The 26,342-nt window shown below is 44.6% G+C and overlaps 1 protein-coding gene across 4 annotated transcripts in view; it reads right to left on the bottom strand.

Annotated features, from left to right (window-relative positions):
• The window catches only part of MYO10 (myosin X), a 256,726-nt gene that overhangs the window by 27,400 nt on the left and 202,984 nt on the right, over positions 1-26,342 (bottom strand). For all 4 annotated transcript variants that reach the window (XM_061129313.1, XM_061129312.1, XM_061129311.1 and 1 more), the window contains 7 exons: positions 15,156-15,280; positions 14,949-15,063; positions 7,522-7,628; positions 6,468-6,701; positions 5,413-5,458; positions 3,502-4,362; positions 2,475-2,598 (listed from right to left, as the gene is read on the bottom strand). In XM_061129313.1, the coding sequence (XP_060985296.1) occupies positions 2,475-2,598; positions 3,502-4,362; positions 5,413-5,458; positions 6,468-6,701; positions 7,522-7,628; positions 14,949-15,063; positions 15,156-15,280 (1,612 nt within the window). The remainder of the gene's footprint in view (positions 1-2,474; positions 2,599-3,501; positions 4,363-5,412; positions 5,459-6,467; positions 6,702-7,521; positions 7,629-14,948; positions 15,064-15,155; positions 15,281-26,342) is intronic.

Below are 26,342 nucleotides of genomic sequence, written 5' to 3'. Positions count from 1 at the left end.
TCTCAGGTTAATTGTTTTCAATGGGTGCTCAGTGATTACAGGTCTCAATTTCACAGTGGAACAAGAGAAGCAAAGATAACACTGGTTTGTGTGTGCGCTGCGGAGCACACTTGTATTGCTGACTTGTACAGACCACAACCCTGTCTCGTTTCTACAGAACGGTCTGCTCACCTAGCTGAGAAGCCTTTGTGATCATGCCAAGCACCAGAGCTGTTTTCTAACAAACAGCAAACTTGCCAGGGACTCCCAGAAGAAAACTTTTTTTCCTTCTTGATTTGTGGCTTTAATCTAAGTTTCTTAAAATAAGCCAGGAGGAAACTGTAGTACAAAGTTATCCTATTATCTTATCGTCTTTGAACGATAAGGGCTATTCACAGTGGTTTCAAAGACACAGATTACAACAGTCATCACTACCAGTCACTCTGTTGTGCTTCCTTAATTGATGGGACTCATGCCCAGCCCTCCCTCCCCCATTCTGGAGGCTCCCTTCATATTTCATCTAGAGAATCTGATCAGTGTTCTTAGTTTCCTGACTGTATACACCTTTAGGAGATTATTAGGCTGGTGCAAACTGATTTACACTCACAAAATATAATCTGCTGGTTAGATTTGCCTTATCGCTCGTTTCTTTGAAACTTTTGGTCACAACTTAAGGCCTTATTAAACATCAAACGACAACATATTGGAGACTAAATGGTGATGCAGTTACACAATAATTTGTTTTATTAAGAGATGACTTTGCCAAAAGTTTACTTGCTTACCTTCTTGAGCTTTGAACGCTTTAATGTTGGGATCTGAGTGCACTGAATGTATATTTACTTTTTCATAATCTTATTTGTTTTAATCAAGACAATTATATAATAAATGAATGCCATATATTACAATTAAGAGTGATTTACAGGGAATTTTTAAGCTAACTTAGAGAATTAGATTAATTAGGGGGTGAGGAAAATATAATAAAAAGCTTATCTTTATTCTAGGAAATGCATGAGAAAATCTTAAAATGCTATGATTAGATACTTATTATATTATTAGACTCTGCTTTGTGATGACATTTTTTTCTTCATCCAATGAACACTCGATTATTTGGTTAGAATCCTCAATCTTTTTCATCCCAACACAACTACAAGAATTTCTATCAATTAGTACCTGTCACCAATAGGAAGATCTCCCCTAAAACAAACCTGGAGGGGTTTCCATGAGCCCCTTGAGGCTGAGAACAGCAGAAATTTGACAAGTTAAGTGACTGATGTTAGCAGCTACACAGATATCAAAGAAAGAAAGTGAAGTAGCAAAAAAGAAACCAACTTAAAAGGAAAAAAACCCACAAACACACAGAAAAAGTATTAAGGAGAACAAAAGAGATATGAGAAAAGAAAAATATACCAACAGAAAAGAAAAGCAAAGGACAGAATGGTCAGAGAAAACACGAAGAACTTAAACCATCTGGGGAGGGCGGGTCTTGTTATCTCCACCTGACCCACAAGACTTGGCCTCTCCCCTCATCCAGCCGAGGGTGGAGAGAGAAACCAGACAATCCCCTTTTGATGACATGCATAAAACTGGGGCTGATTATGGTTTCTCCCGATTCCTGTCACTGATTTGGAAGTCAAGGTCGAGAACAGGAATAAGCCACAGGGACAAGGTCCTGATTAAGCACTTTTCCAGAAGGAGGGTGCTTCAAGGTCCCCAAGCACTAAGGTCCAGCTTGATACATGCCAAGTTCCATGGCAATGAGAAAATACAATTACAATTCTCATCACGAGCAAGGGACAACAGTAGGTGTCACAGGCAGTTCAAGCCAGGGGCAGCCCGCTCTCAGATCTTTGCTGTTCTGTCTGTAAGACATCCCTCTGGGGTCTCTAAGACTCCTGCGGGAGGGACAAATGCAGCTTTATCAATGTAGTGGGTCGCACCAACCACAGCGGCAGCACACAAGTGTGTCTGTACATGCGTAAAAGAGAGAGAGAGAGAGGAAAAGATGTTGGGACGGTGAGAGGGAGGGAGGAAGAGAGCACAAATATGAGACATGGAGGGCTGCCCTGGGGGCTCAGATGGTAAGGAATCTGCCCGCAATGCAGGAGACCCGGTTCAGCCTCTGGGTTGGGAAGATCCCCTGTAGGAGGGAAATGGCAACCCACTCCAGTATTCTTGTCTGGAGAATCCCATGGACAGAGGAGCCTGGTGGGCTACAGCCCATGGAGTCATAGAGAGTCAGATGCGACTGAGTGACTGACACACACAGGAGACATGGAGGCAACAGAGAGACATGAACTGAAAACGGTGACGGCGGCTGCAGACCCTCCGTCCTAACGCAGTCTGATCGGGTCACCAATGTCATACCACCATAGTGTCCCCTCCAGCCACCTGTCAGGGCCTAACACCAGGGAAGGGGGATGTGGGGCGGTTTTCCCAGCCGCCCTTCCATCAGCCTCAGCCCCTCCCCCAGGCTCCAGGGCAGCTGCAGGTCATACCTTTCATGTAGAGGAAACTGTGGAAGTAAGGCAGCGTGACACAGCTGTACACAGAATCCCGCCGGTACGAAAGCTCGTCGTCCGTATCAAACCGAGAATCGAAGTCCTCTTCACTGTCTTCAAACTGAACCAGGGGGGAGAGAGAGAGCCAGCAGTGAGCCAAAAGGACAGAAAACAATCATCGCAAACGCCCAGCACAGATCAACACTGAGAAAATAAAAGTAACTGACAAAGAAGCCATAGGCCGATTTGTCACAATACAGTGGAGTGTGGTCATCAAAAGAATTCAGAATTACGAAATACTGACTGCTGGTGTAGGGTGGTCGGTGGACTTGAGATGTAGCACACATGACATGGTTTGATCCCAAGACTCTGTATTTGAAGTACAACACTACTGCTTAAACATATAATTTTAATCAAACCACTCAAGAGTTAATCCCCTCTAGGTTACTGCGCTAAATCTATCTTCAAGTCTTAGAAAAAGTCCAGAGAGTATTTAACACGTGGTCAACGAAAAGAAAGGAAAAAAAAGTAAACTACAAATAAATCCAGAAGCTAGAAAGGGCCTGCTGAAGCCTGCAGTTTCCTCCCTTACAATGAGAACAATACACAACATCCTGCCGGGAGCCTGTAGCTACTGTCAGGAGCGTCTCTGAAAGGTCCCCGTGAGCCTCATTAGAGCTTAGGGCGGGCCTTATTTCCCAACCTCCTGCAAAGCCAGGACAGACACTGGCCAAATTCTCCACTGAGCATGCCAGTTTTCTTAGACTTTGGGCAAAATGCAGTTCTCTGGGTTTTGTGTTGAAGCTCCAACAGGCACCAACAGTTCCATTTTCTCATCCGATTGCTTCTGGCAAGAGAAAGCGGTCTCAGACCAGCTCTAAGAGCCTGCCTTTGGCCCATCCTGTTGGGGGATGTCTTTATTCCAGGGAGGGTACAGCAGGGACGTGGATGACAGACCACTTCCACCCCAAGGAGGGCCGGCGGGGGGCGGGAGGTGGGTGGCACCAGGCCAGCGGGTACTCACCGAGGACTGGGCGCCCTCCGAGCTGAACCGGTAGGCCCCCGAGCTGTTGTAGGTGCCCACGGAGCATCGGTAGTCTGGGGACCACTGGCTGCTGCAGGAGTTGGAGAAGGTCACGCTGCTGCCGGAGGTCATGGCCCCGTCCTCGTAGTCGTCCTGATCGTAATCATAGTCGCCCTCCGGGGCGGGCAGGGCGCCCGGGGTCTGGGGCAGGCAGTAGGTGGGCTCGCCCGCGGAGGAGTCGTGCTCCGAGGGGGCCAGCAGCACGGTGCTGTCGGCGCTGGGGCTGGTGGGCACCACCGTGTCGTTCATGTAGGGGTCCTCCTCCGAGGACTCGTCGCTGGTCCGGATGCCACTGGTGCGCTGGTCCGAATGGCCGTGCTCGCTGGGGTTGGGCGAGTCCTTGAACGCATCGTCATCGGCCTCGAAGCCCTCGTCCACCTCCTCCTCCTCCTCCGGGTAGGGCTGGCTGAAGTTGAAGCTGGGTTTCTCCGCCCCGGCGCCCGGCTCGCCCGCGCAGCCGCCCCCCACCAGCAGCGAGCGCTCGATGTTGCGGACGCACTCGTCGATCTCGTCGAAGTTGAGCGACTCCAGGAACTCCTGCGCGGCGCGGCAGGCCTCGTCCTCCAGCCGCCGCAGCTCCTCGTCCCGCAGCTGCTGCAGCTTCTGCAGGGACGCCTCGGTCAGGGACAGCTCCTGCCGCTCCTTCATGCGCTGCAGGTCCTCGATCTCCTTCTCCAGCCGCAGGATCTCCTCCACCTGCTTGTTCTCCTTCTGCTTCTCCAGCTCCCGGCTCAGCTCTGCCGCCCTCTGACTCTCCTGCTGCAAGGCTTCCAGTTCCCGCTGCTTCCGGGCTGCTTCCTCCTGGATCCCAGAGGAAGGAAGAGGTCAGGAAGTGACCCTGCAGAGATGGGGGCAGCGGCCCTCCCAGCGTGATGAGATACGGCCCGCAGTGGGCTGAACTGCACCCTTCCCTCCCCCCAAATTGCCATGTGAAGCTCTAACCCCCGGTTCAGTCCAGTTTAGTCGCTCAGTCGCTTCCAACTCTTTTTTGCGACCCCATGGACTGCAGCACACCAGGCTTCCCTGTCTATCACCAACTCCCGGAGTTTACCCAAACTCATGTCCATTGAATCAGTGATGCCATCCAACCATCTCATCCTCTGTAGTCTAACCCCCAGGACCCTTGGAATATGCCTGGATATGGGGACAGGACCTTAAGGAAGTGATAAAGTTACAGTGAGGCCCCGAGGTAGGGCTCTAAGCCAATCTGACTGATGTCCTTATAAGAGGGGACACACACACACACAGGAACGCCAGGGAAGCATGCACACGGGTGTAAGACCATGTAAAGGACACACCATGAACCCACAGAGAGAAGCTTCAGAAGAAACCAACCCTTGCAGACTCCTTGATCTTGGGTTTGTAGCCTCCAGAACTATGACACAGTCGATTTCTTTTGTTTAATTCCCCCCCGGGCTGTGGCACTATATATTATAGCAGACTGAGCAAATTAGTACAGTGGTGCTACCGGTTTAGAGCTAGCATGCTTTTGCGATTTGCACAAAAATCTTAGACATTCACACATTTTTACCCAAAGGTAATGGGTTAGAAATGACAACAAAAACATCTCCTCTAAAATCCTTCTTCCTGTGTCTTTATTTTAGTTTTGAATCCTTCTCCCTATATCATTATTTTAGTTTCTAATCCCTGAGGCAAAGTGCCAGTGAAAGTGTTAGTCACTCAGTTGAGTTTGACTCTTTGTAACCCCATGGACCGTAGCCTGACAGGCTCCTCTGTCCATGGGATTCTCTCCAGGCAAGAATACTGGAGTGGGTTGCCATTTCCTTCTCCCAAAGTGTCAGCAGTGGGAAGGTAACAGACAAAATGCCACGTTGTCATGGCGTTTTTCACCTGTTGGGCGCGGAGCTCTGCTTCTCTTCGTTCTCTCTCTCTTTCTCTAAAATTAGTCAAGAAAAAGACAGTGAAAATAAATGAAAGCAATGAAGGATTTCTGAGAACCACTTTTCAGAAAGCCAAGGTTTTTTTCCCAAGATTATTTTTTAAAAAACAGTCACAACACTAAGCTTCCGGCGCATTCTGCCGATGCACAAGCTACAAATGCTTGCTCAGCAGTTGAGGGGCATGCTTTAGTAGCAGGCTTAAAAAGTCAATAGAAATCCACATAAAACAAATATTCAAATGGTTTCCAGAGGAACATAGATTACTGTGATCCCATCTCCCCGTTTTCCACATGGTTGCATCTGTGTCAACTCTATTCACATAGACATCTCAAAACAAGCACTAACTGGGCTTCCATGGTGGTCTAGTGGTTAAGAATCTGCCTGCCAATGCAGGGGACTTGGGTTCAATCCCCGGTCCAGGAAGATTCCACATGGCGCAGAGCAACTAAGCCTGTGCGCCATAACTACTAAAGCCTGCGAGCCTAGAGCTGTGCCCCACAATAAGAGAAGTCAGAAGCCCACGCACTGAAGAGTAACCCTGCTTGCCGCAACTTGAGAAAGCCTGAAGGTGGCAATGAAGAACCAGCTCAGCAATAAATAAATCTTAAAAAAAACCCTAGCAATAATTAAGTGAACGATCCCTCCCAAACCCTTAAATCAAGCTAAACTCACAGTTAACGGCTATAAGAATGGCATCTACCATTACTAGGAGCCAAGAGTGAACTTTTTAACAAAAGATTTGCTAAAGATGACTTAAAAGGCATGAAGGATGAATGGGGTGTCTTCCTTTGGCAATACAGACAGCTATTCTTTGCATGAATAAAAATACACACGAAACTGGGTCTTCAGTGGTGCCAAGGAATTTTATCTGACCCACCAAGAGGTACTGTTTTCAACAGCAGGTTCAGCAGCATGCTCTGGGAATTACAGCCTCAAGCCTGGATCCAGAGCATAAAAACTCCAAAGGTGTCCTGTCTGTTTCATGCAAATAAGAAAAGTCCATACCTTTCCTCCTCCTCCCGTTTCCTCTTTTCTTCCTCTTCCCGTTTCCTCTTTTCCTCCTCCGCCCGTTTCTCCGCCAGCAGCTGTCTGTAAATTCTTCTGGCAATCTGACCTCGGAGTTGCTTCTGGAAAACCACAGCTGCTTTTTTCAGGTGCAAAAATCTCCTCCTCAGGAGGAAGGCCCTGTAGTTCTTCTGTATGATCACGACACAGTCAAGGACCTTCTTGTATTGCTTTCTGAAAAATGAGAACGAAAACAGCACAACAGCATCGCTGAGGACGGAATGAGGCCACGAGCTCTTCACAGGAGTTTATGTTAATGTTACACGACAAGAGAGCAGGACCTCATTTGGGGCTGATCCACTCATTACTGGGACTCATTACAGGGAGCCAACGAGCAGGCCCTTGTGGGCAAAACAGAAGAAAAACCAAAGAATAATAACAGAACTCAAGCAAGAAGCCTATCATCACGTAGGCTAAATAAACACATCGCTCCTAATAACTGACTTTGCAAAGTCCTGGCAGGAAGTGAGGCTGTAAACAGAACCAAGGGATGTGATACATTCTGCTGTTCTTAGGAGCGAAAAGGAAAAGGATTCACCACAGCAGGATGGCTTTGTGTTTGAGAAAATCTAATGTATGATGATGAAATGATGAGCAGGCCCACTGGTCCACGGATGCACCAGACAGTACCTGCCTCATTGGGCAAACCCGGGAGAGGGGGCTGCTGTGGACCCCATGGGTTGACACCAAAGTAAACAGGCGAGCTGCCTGTGGCTTCAGGATATGGCCCCGAGGAACTAGGGAAACTATTTAAATATCTCGCCTGGTCCACCCCAGTGATGCCACTGCTCTGAGAAATCACGAGCCCCCGTTCCCACTTCCTGCCCAGGTCAAGCTAACTGGCATCCCCAATTAGGAGCACTGCCCTGGCCCTCTCCTTAGCCTGGTCCTGATAAGAAACCATCTGGGTCTATTTTAAATGAAAGCATATAATAGCCAGCACCACGGGGTGAAACATACTAGACACATCCCCGCCCCTCTGCACACGTCTTACCTCGCCAAGTAGCCCAACACATGGGCCCGGATGACCATGGCCGCCCGCATCACCTCCTCTTCCCGTCGCTTCTCCAGTTTCTGCTCCAAGGACTCACGAAGGAAGACCTGCCCAGGAGGGAGCGACACGTCAGAACCGCAGAATGTGGCTGGTACAGGGAAGGCCTCTCTGAGTCAGAGATCTCTTTGGGGGGGCGGAGGGTGGGGGGTAAGGCTTTTTTCCTCTCTCCGATTTTTGCTCCAAACACAAAGAGCAATGCTGCCCAGCACAGGGAATCTCAAATTCCTAGTGGGGAAAGGATTCTTTTTTTTTTTTTTAATATCCCATCTGTCATGGACTCAGACTTTGGTAAAGTGTAGTCAAAAATATATTACCAGAAAGAAAACAAACAAACAAACAAAAGGATATTTAACATAGAAGTCCTACTTTTTTGGTTATTATTAGTTCAACAGGCATAAGATGACTGTGAAATTGCCACCAAAGTTTATAAACACTTACCTCATTGTAGTTCAGGGACCAGCACTAGTCTACACTAAGTAACAAGAGATACGAAAAGACTCCCTGATGAAAGAAAGAAACGGAGGGGGAAAATAACCACAACATTTGTAAGACGTTATTTGTCATCACGTGGGAAGTCTCTCTTTATGCTGTCAAGTGATTACAATCCAGCATCTTGGCCTCAAAAATAATGCACATAAAAAATTGTCCTTTAAGAGTGTAATTCTGTAAACTGTTTGAAATGAGCTCTGAATCACTGATGCTACATCTCAGTTCAGCCACCATAAGACAATCAGAATCAGGACTAAACAGATGGTAGCTATCTGCTGGCCTGTTTCTGGCTATGGGCACTTCAATACTAAGCTTGTTATTTACATAAAACAAGTGTGTCTGGTAACTGGCATTTGTATCAGAATCCCTAATATTTGAAAAGGTATGAAAATAAAAGACCCTCCCCTCAATCATGGCAGGGCTTCCATGCTGGCTCAGACAGTGAAGAGTCCACTGACAATGCAGAAGACCCAGGTTCCATCCCTAAATTGGGAAGATCCCCTGGAGAAGGGAATGGCTACCCACTCCAGTATTCTTGCCTGGAGAATCCCATGGGCAAAGGAGCCTGGCGGGCTGCAGTCCGTGGGGTCACAAAGAGTTGGATAGGACTGAGCCACTAACACTTTCACTTTTCAATCATGCGAGCTTTTCATTTTGTAGTTTTCAATGGGATGCACACCTAAGAAGTTTTGAATTATTACCTAAAAAAACTAATGCCAAATACTGATCTGGGGTTAAACGACACACCCCCTCATCCATGATTTCTTGATTTATGCTCCTTTGACTCATTCTGGCCTATGACGATGCATCATGTCCCCTGATGGCACATTTTTTCCAGACTCTCTGCTCTATTTCTTCCAAGACATTTAAGCAAAAAAGCAAATAAAGAATTCTACCACCATGTGACTCACAGAAACCTTACCTACTCCTGCTGTGGATTTCTGCACATTTGTAAAACTCTCCCACAACACCTCTCCTAAAAAGTCTTTTCATACAATGCTCTTCCTACAATTGCAAGTAATATGCTCCACTGATGCATAAAGAGACTGCAAGTTTAGTTAAAAAAAAGAAAAAAGTAAAAAGTAGAAGCCACAAGCGTAAAGTGTGTTTGTTTGATAATGATAAAAAGTTTCCAGAAATATGAATCTCTACCAAAACCATGGGTCAGCAGCAGTTTTCACCAAGACTGGACTTCAAAGAAATATTTAAACTTCTCTGTGAGATGACTGTTCTACTTTAAGGAGCTTACTCAAATGCTTTTGCTCTGGTCAGTGTTTAAAAGAAAATTTTTTTTTAAACATTCTCCATTTACTTTTTTTTCTTTTGGCTGAGCTAAGTGGCATGGCATTCCAGATCTTAGTTCCCCGACCAGGCATCAAACCTGCACCCCTTACAGTGGAGGTGAAGCTATAACTGCTGGACCCCCATGGAATTACTAAAGTTAAATCTTGATGATGAGTGATGATGGTGGTGGTGACATAATAAAACAAAAGTGTTAATTCCAAGGAGCCATATATTTATCACATGAACAAACAGGAAGGTTTATGAAGGAAAAAGATGCTTGCTTCTTAGAAGGAAAACTATGACAAACCTAGACAGCGTATTAAAAAACAAAGACATTAAAAAAAAAAAAGCAAAGACATCACCTTGCTGACAAACGTCCATATAGTCAAAGCTCTGGTGCCTCCCGCAGTCAAGTAGGATGTGAGAAAGAAAGAAAGAGAGAGTCACTCAGTCGTGTCTGACTGTTGGCAACCCCATGGACTACACAGTCCATGGAATTCTCCAGGTCAGAATACTGGAGTGGGTAGCCTATCCCTCCTCTAGTGGATCTTACCGATCCAGGAACAGAACTAGAGTCTCCTGCATTGCAGGCAGATTCTTTACCAAATGAGCTATCAGGGAACCCCAGGAATGTGATGGTTGGATCATAAAGAAGGCTGATCACCAAAGAATTGATGCTTTTCAACTGTGGTGCCGGAGAAGACTCCCGAGAGTCCCTTGAACTGCAAGGAGAGCAAAGCAGTCAATCCTAAAGGAAATCAATCCTAATACTCATTGGAAGGACTGATTCTGAAGCTGAAGCTCCAATACTTTGGCCACCTAATGCAAAGAGCCAACTCACTGGAAAAGACTCTGATGCCGAAAAAGACTCTGATGCCGGGAAAGACTGAAGGCAGGAGGAGAAAAAGGCAGCAGAGGATGAGATGGTAGCATCACTGACCACGGGCATGAACTTGGGAAAACTCTGGGAGATGGTGAGGAACAGGGAGGTCTGGAATGTGGCAGTCCATGGGGTTAAGAGAGTCGGATATGACTTAGTGACTGAACAACAACATGAAGGGAAAGTGTTTCACACCGAATCAGAAGTCTGAAGACTCTCTTGATTGGATCAAAATCAGAGAAATACCTGTTTTAGTTACATGCCCATCAAAGAGAGCTCTCTGCTCTGCCCATTAGACTTACATCCACATCTTTATCTAGATCCTCTTTCCATGATGAAAAATGGAGTAAAATGCTTGAGAGACCTGACTTGGCTTCACTAAGAACATTTACCCTGAATTTACGCAGTGACACATGGGAATTGATGCCAGTTCTTCCAGCCCAGGGTGTCTTTTGCCACGTCACCATGTTCCCAGGACACAGCCAAGATAAAGTCAGCAGGATCCAGCTGCTGTGAGTGGAGGTCCTTGTCGGGAATCATCAAACGGCTTAGGAAAGGTCAACACCCACTCAGGGGGCTGCTCGGCCAAACTTGACTCACAACCCAACATGAACATTTTCCTGTGGCTCTTTTTTTTAAAAAAAATCCTTTCTTTAGATAGCTTAAGAGCCTATGGATTATCCTAGGAAACATGTCTTTTTAGAACACCTCTTGCAGACTTTATTGCCACAAAAGAAGTAAGGTCTGAAAGTGTAGTCCAGGTGACTAGAAAAGTGAAACTTGCTGGAGTCACAGGGCAGAGGGAAAAGTCGAAGCCAGAAAAAGGGGAGCAGCTCTCCACCTCTGCCCCCCTAAACTCAGCTTCTCAGCAGGGACACACATCACATCTCCTGCTCGGGCTGCTCCAGGGGCTCAGCCAGCCTCCTGTCTTCTTTAGGGGTGCTTCCCCAGCAGAGATGAATCCTTGCCTTCCAACAACTAGATGTGTTTTTAAGCCTGTGAATTCAGACCTGGTGCCATGTTTAATTTTCTGACTACAGCGCTGCCCACAGTACCCTCCATCGTGTAAGTGTCAACAGAAACTTTTTATCCAGAAGATCTGGATGTTCCTTAGTGGTTTATGGGCTTAAATGCAAAGACCTCTGGCAGCAGCACAGACAAAAAGACTGCTAGCACATAATTAAGTCTAAAGTTGGTCAAGGTCAAAGCTATTTAGCGGATAAAATTCAAATGCTCTCATGTTTACATTTACTTCCTAATATTTACATGAAATGATAAGCTTCCATTCTACTGCCAATGTGTCACCAGTTAAAATTTAACTCCCCTTTAAAGACTTCCTTTTCTTGAATACTTTTCTGATCGTTTCAATTCACAGTGAGCTCTCTCCTGGAGCTATGTCCTCATTCCTTAAAGAGATCACACTATAATTTATTAGTTGTATTGAAAAAAAACCTGATGCTGGGGAAGATTGAGGGCAGGGGATGACATGGTTGGATGGCATCATCAACTCAATGGACATGAGTTTGAGTAAACTCTGGGAGATAGTGAAGGACAGGGAAGCCTGGAGTGCTGCAGTCTGTGGGGTCTCAAAGAGTCGGACATGACTGAGCAACTGAACAACAATAATAATGGGGTGACATCTCCCAGCAAATAAGTAAACCAGGGCAATGCTTTTCTGTCTCTATATCCCTGTGCAACACCCAGTTCTAAGCTGTGCTGGGGCCTGACTTCCATTTGTAAATGAAATTGGATTGGTTTTTCAGTGCTAGGTGCTCAGAAAAGTGACTGCTATTGGCTCGCTAAGTCAATGATCTTGGATATTATTCCACCATACAAGGAAGTGAGATAGGAGGAAGGTATAATATAGAGAATGTAATATATTATAGAAAATGTAAGATCCCAGGGAATCTTCCTGACCCAGGAATTGAAGCCGGGTCTCCCGCACTGCAGGCAGATTCTTTACCAGCTGAGCTATGAGGGAAGCCATGACAGAGGAGGGGGCTTAATCCAATTTAGGGGTGAGTTTTGATGCAGGGTGAGATGAAGAACGTCAGAAAGGATTCCCAGAGAAAGACAAATACCATGTGATACTACTTACATGTGGAATCTAAAATATGTCACAGATCAACAGATCTACAAAACAGAAACAGACTCACAGACATAGAGAATAGACTGGGGGTTGCCAAGGGGGAGCAGGGTGGGAGAGGGGTGGATTGGGAGTTTGGGATTAACAGATGCAAACTATTATAGGACGGATAAACAACAAGGTCCCACTGTATAGCACAGGGAACTACATTCAATGAATATCCTGTGATAAACCATAATGGAAAAGAATACAGAGAAGCACGTATATATGCATATAACTGAGCAACTTGGCTATACAGCAGAATTAACACAACACTGTAAATCAACTATACTTCAATTTAAAAAAGAAAATAAAAAAAAGGATTCTCATCAGTCTGCATCCAAGCAGACTTGAAGGAGAGGGGAGAGGTCCCGGCAGAGAGACCTAACGAACCTGCAAGGACACACACCCAAGGATCACCAAACGCCCCAATGAGTTACGCCCCTGCTTAATCTGTCCAGGGCGGGTGGAACCTGTGACTTTCTTCTAGGACATGGCAGAGGTGAAGGGGTATCACTCTTGTGAGTATATTACATTATATAAGACTTTGTGACCCATTGGGAAATGAGCTGTCTGGCCTCAACAAACCAAAATCAACAAAACTGCAGCACGCTGCTTCTGCTGGCCCTGAAGAAGTGGGTGGGCCCAGGGTGAGAACACCAGTGGGTGATTTCCTGAGCGACTGCGCATTTAACAATCTTGTGTCATTCCCTGACAGTGTGTGTGTGTTTTCGGCACTTAGCCGACACTGACTGAGCTCCTACTATGCGCGCTGTGTAGTACAGTGTACGTGCACTACATGGGGTAAGAAACGGTGGGAAATTCTAGAAGCTGAGAGCAATTTCAGGGTAAGCAGCCTGCAGGAAAAGAGAGGCCTGGGAAAGACTGAGGGCAGGAGGAGAAGGGGATGACAGAGGGTGAGATGGTCAGATGGCATCACTGACTCAATGCACATAAGTTTGAGCAAGCTCCGAGAGATAGTAAAGGACAGGGAAGCCTGGTGGGCTACAGTCCATGGGGTCGCAAAGAATCGGACACAACTGAGTGACTGAACAATAGTCCTACAACCACAAAGAACTCAATTCTAGAGCCACATGAGGTGGGAAGAGGACCACAGGCTCGGGAAGGGAATGCAGCCCTGGCTGACAGGCTGAGACCCAGAGAAAGGACCAGCTACGCTATGCCTGGACCCCTGACCCACAGATTCTATGAGATCACTGACATGTGCTGTGAAAGCTGCTAAGTTTATGGCTGACTGTTACACAGCAATAGGTAACTAACACAATACCTCTGCATGCTATCTCTACTGGATGCGCGTATACTAAGTCACCTCGAACTGATGCCTAAATACTTGTCATTAATTTCACATCAGTGTTAACAGATTGAATGTCTAGCACCCCTTTGCCCCCAGTTCATATGCTGCAGCCCTGTCTGTCAGTGTGATGGTATTTGAAAATCAGGCCTTTAGGAAGTAATTTCATTTAGGAGGGTGAGGTCCCATGATGGAAAGAAGGAAGACAGACCAGAAGTCACTCTCCACCATCTGAGGACATAATAAGAAGGCAGCTGACTGTAAATAAAGAAGGAGCCCTTTGCTAGAACCTGACCATGTAGGCACCCTGATCACAGAATTCCAGCCTCCAGAACAGTGCGAAATAAATGTGTGTGTTTAAGCCATTGTTATGGTATTTTATCAGAGCAGCTCTAAGACGAAGATAGTCAAACTGTAAGATACCTGTCTCTCTTTCCCTCTTCTTCCTCTCTTTTTTTAATACAAAGAAACTCCTAGGTTAAAAACATAATCTGAGCAGCAACTTTAAAATACTTCTCTGACCCTACGCTGCTGCTTGCAGGGTCAGAGGATAAGGTTGGAGGAATATCTCTAGCTCGGAGGACATCCATACACTCAAAGGCCAAGCCCCAGTTGCCTGTATTTCTGCCTCTCCTGTGTGATAAGACATTGGGGGTGGGAGGGGAGACAAGGCTGGAAGATCAAATGCGGGTATTGGCCATTTCTGATACTGGGAATAAAGGTCATGCTGCTAACTTTATGGCTAATTTTTGCAACTGAGGCCAGACTGCTCACCACTTAGCTAAGGAGTAAAGGCCTCATACCTGCACGTGTAAAGAATAGATTTCACCTTGGCTTTCAGGACTGGACTTTGGGCAACCTACACGATTTCAGACAACTTGCTGTTCTCCCACACAGCTCCCGTGGTGCACAGCAAATGCACAGCATTATGACAACGCAAAGTTAGAGGGTCTGGGGCCTCACTTCTTAGATGCTGGAGGCTACCCAGCTCTTCGCTGGCACTGAGCTGCCTATCAGCCAACATCTGCTGACTGAATGAATGAAAACATACATAGGACCTGATGCTTCAATGGCTCCCCAAGAACAGAGTCCCCAAAGAGTCAAGGACTTCAAATAAAAGGTTAATGGTGGAAGGACAAAGAGTGTTGGCCAGCGTGATACCATGATACCATCTTCCTAACGCTGAAAAACAATTGGTTAGCAGTCATCACAGGACACTGAACTCAAACATCTCTCCGGGGGTTGCCGGGCCAGCCATTTGCTCTCTGAAATCTTACCTTCGTCTTCCCCAGTTGCCACTCACTGTTGGAGGCGTCATAGAGCTGCAACAGGGCCGTGCACTTGCCCCTGATGTCCTCAGGCAACGCCACGTTCCTCATCAGCACCTCATACCTGCAACGTGAGAATGCCCAGCGTCACCTCGGGCTACAACCCTTTCCCCAGTCTCTCTGAAAAGAAGGAGGGTCTCTGCAGCTCCATCTTGCCTTTTGTAAAAGTCCTGGAAGGGTCTCCGGACGGCATAGCCAGCTTTCCGGATCCTGACCGTCTCCAGCATCCCCGAGTACCGCAGCTGGTTGACCACGACTGCCTGGTCAAACTGGTCCGGCATCTAAAATGTGCCAAGAGGTGAGAAGATGAGGTTATTAACAAGACCACCCACACCATGGTTGTACTCACATACACTTTGGGCCTACAAAAATACATAGAAGAGAAAATGAACTCATCCCGTGTACCTACGGACTTGTCATAATAGCCAGCACTATCAACCCTGCCCCATCCTTAGCCCACCTACTCTTTGTTCCTGGATTTTTTGGGAATCAAGTCCCAGATAGCACACCCTCTCATTTGTAAACATATATCATTTTTTTTTTTTTTTACTACACCGTGAGGCATGCAGGATCTTAGTTCCCCAAACAAGGATCAAACCCGTGCCCCTGCAGTGGAATCATGGAGTCCTAACAACTGGACCACCAGGGAAGTCCCCCCATCAGTATCATTTTTAAATAGAACTAAAACCCTATTTTGAGTCTTCCCTGTAGCTCAGATGGGAAAGAATCTGCCTGCAGTGCAGAGACCAGGGTTCAATCCCTGGGTCAGGAAGATCCTCTGGAGAAGGAAATGGCTACCCACTCCAGCATTCTTGCCTGGAAAATTCCCTGAACAGAGGAGCCTGGAGGGCCACAGTCCATGGGGTTGCAAACAGTCGAACATGTCTAAGCAACCAACCATTTGATCACTTTTCATCACAATACTATTATATTTAAAAGATATCAATAATTCCTTGATATTAATATCCAGGTTCAAATTTCTGATTATTTTACGACTATCATAACCAGACTGCCATTTTTAATTCTATGTTTTCCAGAGAAGCTACAGTGTCAGACATTTATCATTTTGTTTTTAATACTTCAATTTCCAGGCATTTTTTAGCTGAAGAATGCTGTGAAGTGACCCAGAGAGGACTGGGGGGAGGAGTTAGGGCCTGGAGAGGAAAAGGAGAGATTGCAAGTGGAGAAAAGAAACAAAAATTCTCAACTTCTAGTCAAACACCCTGTTTATCGTGATCCATACTATGATCACTAAATATATTAATCCCAGAACATACAAATGAAAGACAGAGGAAATGAAACCAAGACTTAACATTCTGAACTGTGTTCTCAGATCTGCTCAGTTGCCAAAAAAACTGGCACTGCTGACAGGACAATGGTCTTTCAGGGAAAAGCCCAAAAGTAGGCCATTTCCCATTCACAGCTTTTTGAGCAGTGATTTGTTTTTTAATCCAGACACCCCATTTCCTTTAATTAACTTGTATTTTGTTATCTTACAGAACTGTGTATAAGATGACCGAAAAATAGTGCCATAAGGCCCAGAGATGTCAAAAAGTGCAAAGACATAAAGTGGCTTAAATTTGTGAGCTTTAAAAAAACAGCACAAAATCAGGCTGAAAGGCACATTATCCTCTTTGCTTTCCAAATTAGCAAAACGTAAATCTGAAGAATGCTCTGCAAATCTTTGCAGCATTTGATGGAAAAGTTGCTGTCCCATGCAGCAGAATGACTTCTCTCATATTTAATTTCTCCTAAAACACTGTAGTCAAACTGTCTCTACTTGGCAGTATTCTACCCGAATCTAGCCAATAAACTAGGGCAACCACCCAAAGAATTGTGGCTCACTGCTTTCTAGTCTTAATTATTTCAAATATTCTTAGACAAGAAAGAACAGAATAAAAGCATGAAAAAATTAGCCTTGGTTACTCCTCTACTTAATCTTTGGATTAAAAAAATGGAGAGGTGCAACAGTTCTGAAGGTATGTGGTTAAAATTTCTTAGATTTATTTGGGATATAATCTGAATCCACAATGACCACCAGAGAGCTAATATAAAACAAACACTGAATAAGACATCAGGCTTAGTTAAGTATTAAATTCATAGTCAGAGAAATCTACAAATTTCATGTTTAATCATTTGATGCTTCGAGACTTGTCCAATTTAAGAAAAAACTCTCTAAACTTTCACCATTCCTGACCCATACTGTTTTTCCCTTGCTCCTTTTCTTCCGATCTCTATTTAACAAAGTCCATACAATTCCTTAGTTTGGTACTAGTTATTAAAACTCTAAAAAATACTACTAAACGGACACCCCTCTATCCATAAAGTCTGGCCGCACTTACCATCTTCCAGTCCCTCCGAGGAACATTCCACATTCAGTTTCGCTCTCAGGCCAAAATTCATATGGAAAACAACTGCCACACTGACCTTTTCGCCACAGCTAAAGACACTGAACAATAATGAACACCATTCCTGTGCTTTAAAAAGTGCTCGGTCGCCATGACAACCCCTTCCATTCTCGGGCTAATTAGTGTGGTGTGGTTGTAGGGTTTCATAGAGCCCAGGGAGGGGAGGGTGGGAGGCAGCCACCAGGAGTGGCCACTCTTTCCAGGCTCCTATTGTGACTGTGCTTCTGCCCCTTCATAGAAATTTAACCAGGGGAAGGCGGATCTCTGGGCAGATTGTCACCCTGGGCAACCCACAGGGCCATCACGAGGGGAGTAGACCTGTATTTCCATTGGTGGGTCTCTTTTGAGTTTTAACTTCCTTTTCTTTCTGGTTCAAAGATGACACAGCTGGAGGAGGTGGGGACGGGGGGACAAGTCATAGCTTAAAGGCATGTGTCCTTTTAAAACTTCCCTCATGGCCTCCAGTCCACACCAGCAACTAGTTGTCCAGAACTGGAGGGCCCCCCCTTCCAAGACTGCCTGCAGCGTCCTAACTGGGAAGTTTTGCTGGCCAATAGTTAAGGAGGATTTGGGAAATAACAGCCAGGAACTAGGGTAATTAAAGTCCCAGGAGATCCATTTACCAAATATTAAATGAATAAACACCTACTATGCGTCAAGGTTTTGTGATCCATGCTTGGAAGAGAACATAAAGATAGGTGCTAGGTTCTTTTTTTGTTTTAAACCAACAACCCTCACCAGAGTAGTGCATTCATTATAACTGATGAACCCACAGGATATATCCTAATCACCCTGAGCCCACATCTGACATCAGGGTTCACTCTTCAGTGTTTACATTCTGTGAGTTTTGATGAGTGTGTAATGACATGTGTCCATCATCAGAGCCTCACACACAGTGATTTTGCTGCCAAAGAAATCCTGTGCTTCATCTATTCACCTCTACCTCTCCCCAACCCCTGGCAACTACTCATATTTTTGCTGTCTCCACAGTTATTTTTTTTTTTAAGAGCAGTTTTAGGTTCACAGCAGAATTGAGAGGAAAGTACAGAGAATCCCTTATACCTTCTGCCCTTCATTTGCATAGCCTCACAGGCTGATTCTGTCTCCAACGACCCTGGAATTGAGGAGGGTAACAGGTATGCCAGACATTACTGCTTATACAGTAGATAGCCTAATATCAAACTACATCTGTCCATCTGACAGATGAATGGATAAAGAAGTTGTGATACATATACACCATGGAATACTACTCAGCCATAAAAGGCAAGGCACGTGACAGTTCTAAAAAGGTAAATGCCTATTATACAAAGTGAAATAAGTTAGAAAGAGAAAGACAAATATCATACATTAACACATATATATGGAATCTAGAAAGATGGTACTTTAAAAAAAAAAAAGAAAGATGGTACTGATGAACCTATTTGCAGGGCAGCAACGGAGATGCAGACATAGAGAACAGACTTTTGGACACAGTGGGGGAAGGAGAGGATGGGATAAATTGGGACAGTAGCACTGGAACATACACATTACCATATGCAAAATTAGACAGTCAGTGGAAATTTGTTGCATGACACAGCGATGTCAAATCTGGTGCTCTGTGACAACCTAGAAGGGTGGGAAGGGGTGGGAGGTTTGAGAGAGAGGGGGCATACATATACCTATGGCTGATTCATGTTGATACATGGCAGAAACCAACACAATATTGTAAAGCAACTGTCCTTCAATTAAAAGTGAATTTGATCTGAAAGAGACACGTGCACCCCAATGTTCATCGCAGCACTGTTTATAATAGCCAGGACATGGAAGCAACCCAGATGCCCATCAGCAGATGAATGGATAAGGAAGCTGTGGTACATATACACCATGGAATATTACTCAGCCGTTAAAAAGAATTCATTTGAACCAGTTCTAATGAGATGGATGAAACTGGAGCCCATTATACAGAGTGAAGTAAGCCAGAAAGATAAAGAACATTACAGCATACTAACACATATACATGGAATTTAGAAAGATGGTAACGATAACCCTATATGCCAAACAGAAAAAGAGACACAGAAATACAGAACAGACTTTTGAACTCTGTGGGAGAAGGTGAGGGTGGGATGTTTCTAAAGAACAGCATGTATACTATCTATGGTGAAAAAGATCACCAGCCCAGGTTGGATGCATGAGACAAGTGCTTGGGCCTGGTGCACTGGGAAGACCCAGAGGAATCGGGTGGAGAGGGAGGTGGGAGGGGGGATCGGGATGGGGAATACGTGTAAATCTATGGCTGATTCATATCAATGTATGACAAAACCCACTGAAATGTTGTGAAGTAATTAGCCTCCAAAAAAAAGAAAAGAAAAGAAGAAAAAAGTGAATTTAAAAACACATTGAAAATTAAAATCGTGTTCCTTGGGAATATGGAAGAAAGAAAAGTACCGAGATGGTACAGGTGGCAGGTGAATTTGAATTAAGATCCCACAAGTCAGAGTCTGGACTCTCGCATCTACAACTCAGTGCTGGGGGTACGGGACATTCTACACAGAGAGCTCAGCTCACACCAAAAAGGCAGAGAGGGAACCTGCACTGACAGTGGACCCCTGGGTCCAGAATTTCCCCTGGAGTAGGAAATGGCAACTCACACTGCTTCCAGAATCAGGGGCCACCCGCCGGGGTCAGACCTGGGCTGCAGACGGACCTCCCCTCCCTCCTCCATTGGTAGTGGCAAAACTGGAAACCAGACCAGAGGGATGGCCGGGTATACACTGATATCATGCCCATTACGAAATGTTATGTGCCCATTAAAAAATAAGCCCAAATTAAAAATGCCCCAGTAGGGACTTTCCTGGAGATCCAGAGGTTAGGACTCTGTGCTCTCACTGATGAGGGCATGGGTTCAATCCCTGATCGGGAGCTGTGATCCCACAAGCCAAGTGGTGTGGTAAAAATAAATTAAAAAAAAATTAACAAATTAAATAAGCAATAAATATTAGATACAAATAGTATAATAAAATGATTAAATAACATATAAATGGGCTTCCCTGTTGGCTCAGCTGGTAAAGAATCCGCCTGCAGTACAGGAGACCTGGGTTCGACCCCTGCGTTGGGAAGATCCCCTGGAGAAGGGAAAGGCTACCCACTCCAGTATTCTGGCCTGGAGAATTCCATGGACTGTATAGTCCATGGGGTTGCAAAGAGTCAGACATGACTGAGCGACTTCCACGTCACATAGAAATAAATACTAAGTGTATTTTTAAGTACCCCAGTTAACTCTCAAGCCTTTTGTAAGGTGAGGAAAACAAGATGCAGAGAAGTATGTATGAGAATCTCATTACTATAAAACAAACAGTGGTCCCATCAAACATGACACCTGCTCTACGTATGCACGTGTGTGTGAATATATACATCTAGATACACGATGTGCAGAAAAGGATAGGAGGAGACATGCCAGGCTGTTATGGAGTGGGGGGCACTATTATGGGGGGTGGGAAGAAGAGACAGCTAAGAAAAAAGGGGGGAAATCAGATGGCACTAAAAGAAGGAAATAATCACATACATACCACATGAGAAATTTCTATTTGGCTGTATATCTTTGAAGACACTTAAAAAATTTTTTTACAAAGTAAAAGAAAAAATCAGGTACAGAATGGATTCTAGAGGTCCTTCATGGAATAAGGTGGAAATGGGGGCAGAGAAGCAGGGAAACCAGGGGAGAAGCTGCTGGAAGGGAACTTGAAAGTGGCAGCAACCCAAATGTCCATCAGCTGACGAGCAGATGAAAACGTGCTTCATATCCATGAAATGGAATATTATCAGCCATAAACATGAAGCGCTACCTGCTACAACATGGATGAGCCTTGAGAACACGAAGCCAGACATATAAAAGGCCACATGTTCCATGATTCCATTCATGTGAAATGTCCCGGACAGGAAATCTACCGGGGCAGGAAGAACAGCGGTGGCTGCTCAGGGCTGAAGAGACAGAGGGGCTGCAGCTGACAGGTCAGAGGACTTCTTTTCAAGCTAATGAAATGCTTTAAGTATCGGGGGTGAGGGTTGCACAGATCTGTGAATATGTGAAAAACGACTGAACTATATGCTCTAAAGGAGTCATTGTATGCTATGTGATTTACAGCTTAATAAAGCTTAGAAAAAAGGTATTGTAAAAGCCAGACTGACACAGAAGCATTTAAAATGGACAAAAAGAGATGGATGCAAGAGAAAAATTTGCATTCTGGAGACAGGACTAAATACATTTAGCTTCAGGTAATTTAATTCTACAAAACAAAACAAAAAATAGAACTTTTCCCCTTACAATCTGAAAAAATAAGATTTCATAATGCCTCAATAAAACAAGTGATGGATAACAGAGCATGCTAAGCCCTCCACAAAAATCAATTATGGGTAAAGGCAAGCTTTGGTAGCTAAATGTCTACATAAAGGGCAACAGAAGTGCTGGCAGACAGGGACACAGGACAGGAAAGGCCTTTTACAACAAAAAAAGAAAAATGCATCTATGTGCTAATGAATAAGATTACCCTGAATACTACCTGAAAGTGAAAGTGAAGTCGCTTAGTTGTGTCTGACTCTTTGCGACCCTGTGGACTATATAGCCCACCAGGCTCCTCTGTCCATGGGATTCTCCAGGCAAGAATACTGGAGTGGTTGCCATTTCCTCCTCCAGGGGATCTTCTCGACCCAGGGATCGAACCCAGGTCTCCTGCATTGCAGGCAGATGCTTTAACCTATGAGCCACCTAGCTTTCTATAATTCCAAAAATATTGCAGACAGACAGTAAGAAGTATGACAGTGGGACTTGGAAATAGTCACATAGTAAGGGGATGCTCAATCTGTGCTTATTTAATGAACAAAAATAGGAGTTAATTGTCTGTGGACCCTTGAAGTTCTAATGTTTTTCAGTGTTTGAGAACTCACGGATCTGAGATGTCCTAGATTTGAAACCAAGGAGCCCTGAGAAGGGCCCAGGGAGAGGGGGTGGGAACGCAGCCTGCCACACCGAGGCAGGTGTGTGTGAGAATCTGTCTGGGACCAGCCAGGACTGCAGGCAGAAGGCATTCTCTCTCCTCTGATGGGACAAGTCACACACACAGAGACACACACATACAAACACACACACACTGATTAAGCACTACCTAGACCAGAAACCAAGTTGGGGGTGGTGGGGAAATCCAGTCCTCCCGCTAAGGTGAGACCCTCTCCAGGCCTTGGAGTCTCTTGGAGAGAAGACCCCCGAGGGGGCAGAACAAGCTGGACAAGGACGTGGGCTGGCGCAGAACCAACTCTTACGTCACTCTGCTGTCATCCACCGTCACGTAATATCACTTAACATGGATCTATTTTTTAAAAATTGCTATGAGGGGAGAAAACTATTCTCTAAGAAGTGCTATGTTTTATCTGACCATACACTCATAAATTGATGACTATCATAACTCACTGTGATTTACATATGTACACTGTGCCAAAGAGGAATTAGGCAAGATAAAATAAACAGAAAATAAACACAGTGATCAAAAGGGAACAAACAGTAGAAAATGCATCACATTCTCCTCTTTGCCTTGGCTGACAGGAAGCTCAAACTTAAATTTACTTCTCAACAGTAACTTTTGTTAACCAGGTATTTTATTTTGCCTTAATTTTTGGATCAGGCTTCACAGATGTGAATCAACAGATTATCAGTTTCTTTAAGGAAGCTATGCTATTTTTATAATCTAAAACAAGAACCATAAAAACATAATCTTAAAAACATTAATAATTTTTAAAAAGAATTCTATTATTCTACCTTCAAAGAAGTACTGATGATTATACACATAGAATTTCAAATGGTTTCTTAGCAGCCTTGCAGGAATCAAGTCCTCTTATTTGATATACGGAAGATTCCCACAGCTATCCTTCAATTCATACAGCACCTGAATGCAGAAATCCGATGGGGTGGGTGTGATGAGTAATATTATTCCATTTTGTGGATGAGGAAACTGGAAGTGAGTAAGGCTAAAAGACTTGTTCAAACTAGTTTTAATATTTGCTTAAATCACACAAAGTTCAAAGTGCTTTGCATTCCTGAAAACTTGTATGTGAATCAAACTTGATTCAAACCATATTTTCCAACTGATATTTTATAAAATTGGAGGCATATTTCCATAGGATACTATTCTCAAAGGAGTGAGCTGGAAACTTCTCTAAGGAAAAGATTACAGTGAAATCTAGGCAGAAAAATGTGCCCTATATTGCAGCATTTCCAGAAATTCTGGGTCTTCTGGGCACATGGAGACAGTATCTAAAAATATTAACACTGAGGCAGGGGCCTTAGAAACAACCTGTCAGGTACTGACATGATGTAAATGCGGGTGATAAAAAAAAAAAAATCACAATTCTAAGGGCCGTGACAATGTAAAGCAGAAACTGATTCACTGCACTTTGAGTTCAGTCAAATATCTAAATATGGAAATAACGAGTGAACAGAGGAAACCTTTTGGAAAATCTAATAGCAAATTCTGAGCAAATCCATCTTTGGTAACTGTTAACACAGACAATGAAAGACTGATAACACATTTCATTGCATCTCAGCCTCAGAGAAACGACAGAATTTAAATGTTCTTTGACCCACGGGTGGTTGCAACTTCTCCTGCCTCTCCGTCCTCCTCCGTGGGTACCACCTGCCATGGACAGGTGCCTGAGAAGAGCAGACACACGACAGACACTCACCGAGCCCCGTCCCATGGAATGAGCCTGCCTGGGACAACACATGTAGTGGTGACTGCTTTTGCTTTCATAACAAATGCAACTTGATAATTCAAGCAGGTGCTTCTGAACACAGGCTACAATTTATTTCCAGAATGAGTCCTTTTCTCCCTTTTTTAAGGAGATGCTTAATTTATTCGAAGTCTAAAAACTAACCACTTGGTAGGATCACAATGTATTAGAGACGAGGTGAAAGTAAACATTACTATTTTCATCAATCAAAAGTATTTATTAAGAATCCTCCATAGACTGGTGGCTCACACGGTAAAGAGTCTGCTTGCAATGCGGGAGACCAGGGTTCGATCCCTGGGTTGGGAAGATCCCCTGGAGAAGGAAATGGCAACCCACTCCAGTACTCTTGCCTGGAAAACCCCATGGATGGAGGAGCCTGGTAGGCTACAGCCTATGTGGTCGCAAAGAGTCGGACATGACTGAGCGACTTCACTTTCACTTTTCCATAGACTGAAAAACCACAAGCTCTGGGATGCACCAGAGCAAATCCAGTCCCAGCTTTGACCCAACAAATGCAGGCTTTCTTTGGTTCCAATCTGCTTGGGATGCAACACGGTGGTGAACCCTGGGCCTGGCGCTGTGAGTCCCCAGCACACAGAACAACCAGACGTGGGATCTGAATGTGTCTTAACGTCTTACTTTAGTAACCTAATAAATGTGTTTTTAACTTCATATTCCAGGGACGTCCCTGGTGGTCCAGTGGCTAAGAATATGCCTGTCAATGCAGGGGACACAGGTTTGATCCCTGGTCCAGGAATATCCCACATGTTGCTGGGCAACTAAGCCCGTGTGCCACAGCTACTGAGCCTGGGCTCTAGAGCCCAAGAGCTGCAACTCCTGAAGCCTGCGAGCAGCAATGAAGACCCAGTGCAGCCAAAAATAAATAAATTAATTTTAAAAAACTTTGTATTCTCTGAAGACTTACCCCAGCACAACACCGGTAGGTTGTTTCTGAAACTGAGTGGTGTAACATTCTAAAACTAATGACAATGAAGTTCTATTTTTTTTTTATTGTTTTTAATGGCTTCTGATTTGCTTCCTCGATGAAATATTGTCAACTTTATTATGTACATTGCAGGTCTGCAGTGGAGGGACTTGTTACACAGTCCATATTATGGAGGATTAGTATCCGGCATCCCAAGAAATGTTAAGTTGATTCTTGTATAAAGCCATTACATAACTCTTCATTTTGATAAGCAAACATTGTGGACTGAGAGAGAGACACTAGCGTTATAGAGATGATTCACTATATTAGGTATATTTGTCTTATGACCACGGGATATGGGCTTCCCTGGTGGCTCAGACGGTGAAGAATCCATCTGCAATGCAGGAGACCCAGGTTTGACACCTGGGTCGGGAAGATCGCCTGAAGAAGGGAATGGCAACCCACTCCAGTATTCTTGCCTGGAGAGTCCCATGGACAGAGGAGCCTGGTGGGTTACAGTCCATGGGGTCACAAAGAGTCCAACAAGACAGAGCCACTAACACTTTCACTTTTTTCATGGGCTATACCTTTACCCTAATTCAACTTTAAAAGCAAACAAATATTAAGAAGGCTGATAACTTTTCATCAACTTTAAGAAGTAAAAAAATTCCAGAAGGGTTTACCAAAAATTGATCACACTAATAAAATATCATTCCTGGCCTTACAGTGACTGAGTCTCCCTAATGTTCCTGTCCTCACATCTTACTAATTAAAAAAAATTAAGACGCAAGACCTCTCAATCTTTATTTGCTGTTTCGCTACATCCAATTCTCAAAAGCAGTTAATAAATAAATAAAAAAGTGGACAGGAGTTTATCCTGCTTCTGAACGGTTTTCAAAAGCACAGTTACTGACTGAAGCAGCAGTGTAAGTTTCCTGACCTTGAACAAGAAGTAAACAACAACCAATTAAACAAGAGACAAAGGTTCTTTGTCTCACATCAGTCACTTCTCTCCTGGGCTGTTCAACATTGAGGCAGTTGTTGCCACTTGTTAGGTTTTTCATTTTGAGAAACAGGCAGAAAGAAATTTCCCCTGGAGAAAAAGCAAGCCTACTCCCCTCCCAGGTGAGGAATGGGAAGCATCTTAGTTACATGAGTGGCTGAAGCTGTCAGTCAATCCTGGGGGTCGGATTATAGAGCCTGGAAATTTCTCACCCACCAAATAAATACAGCCTTCAAACCACACCCTTCCCA

The sequence above is a fragment of the Dama dama genome, chromosome 25 (genome assembly GCF_033118175.1).
Source record: "Dama dama isolate Ldn47 chromosome 25, ASM3311817v1, whole genome shotgun sequence".
NCBI classification, from domain to species: Eukaryota; Metazoa; Chordata; class Mammalia; order Artiodactyla; family Cervidae; genus Dama; species Dama dama.
This window is presented reverse-complemented; position numbering and strand designations above follow the sequence as displayed.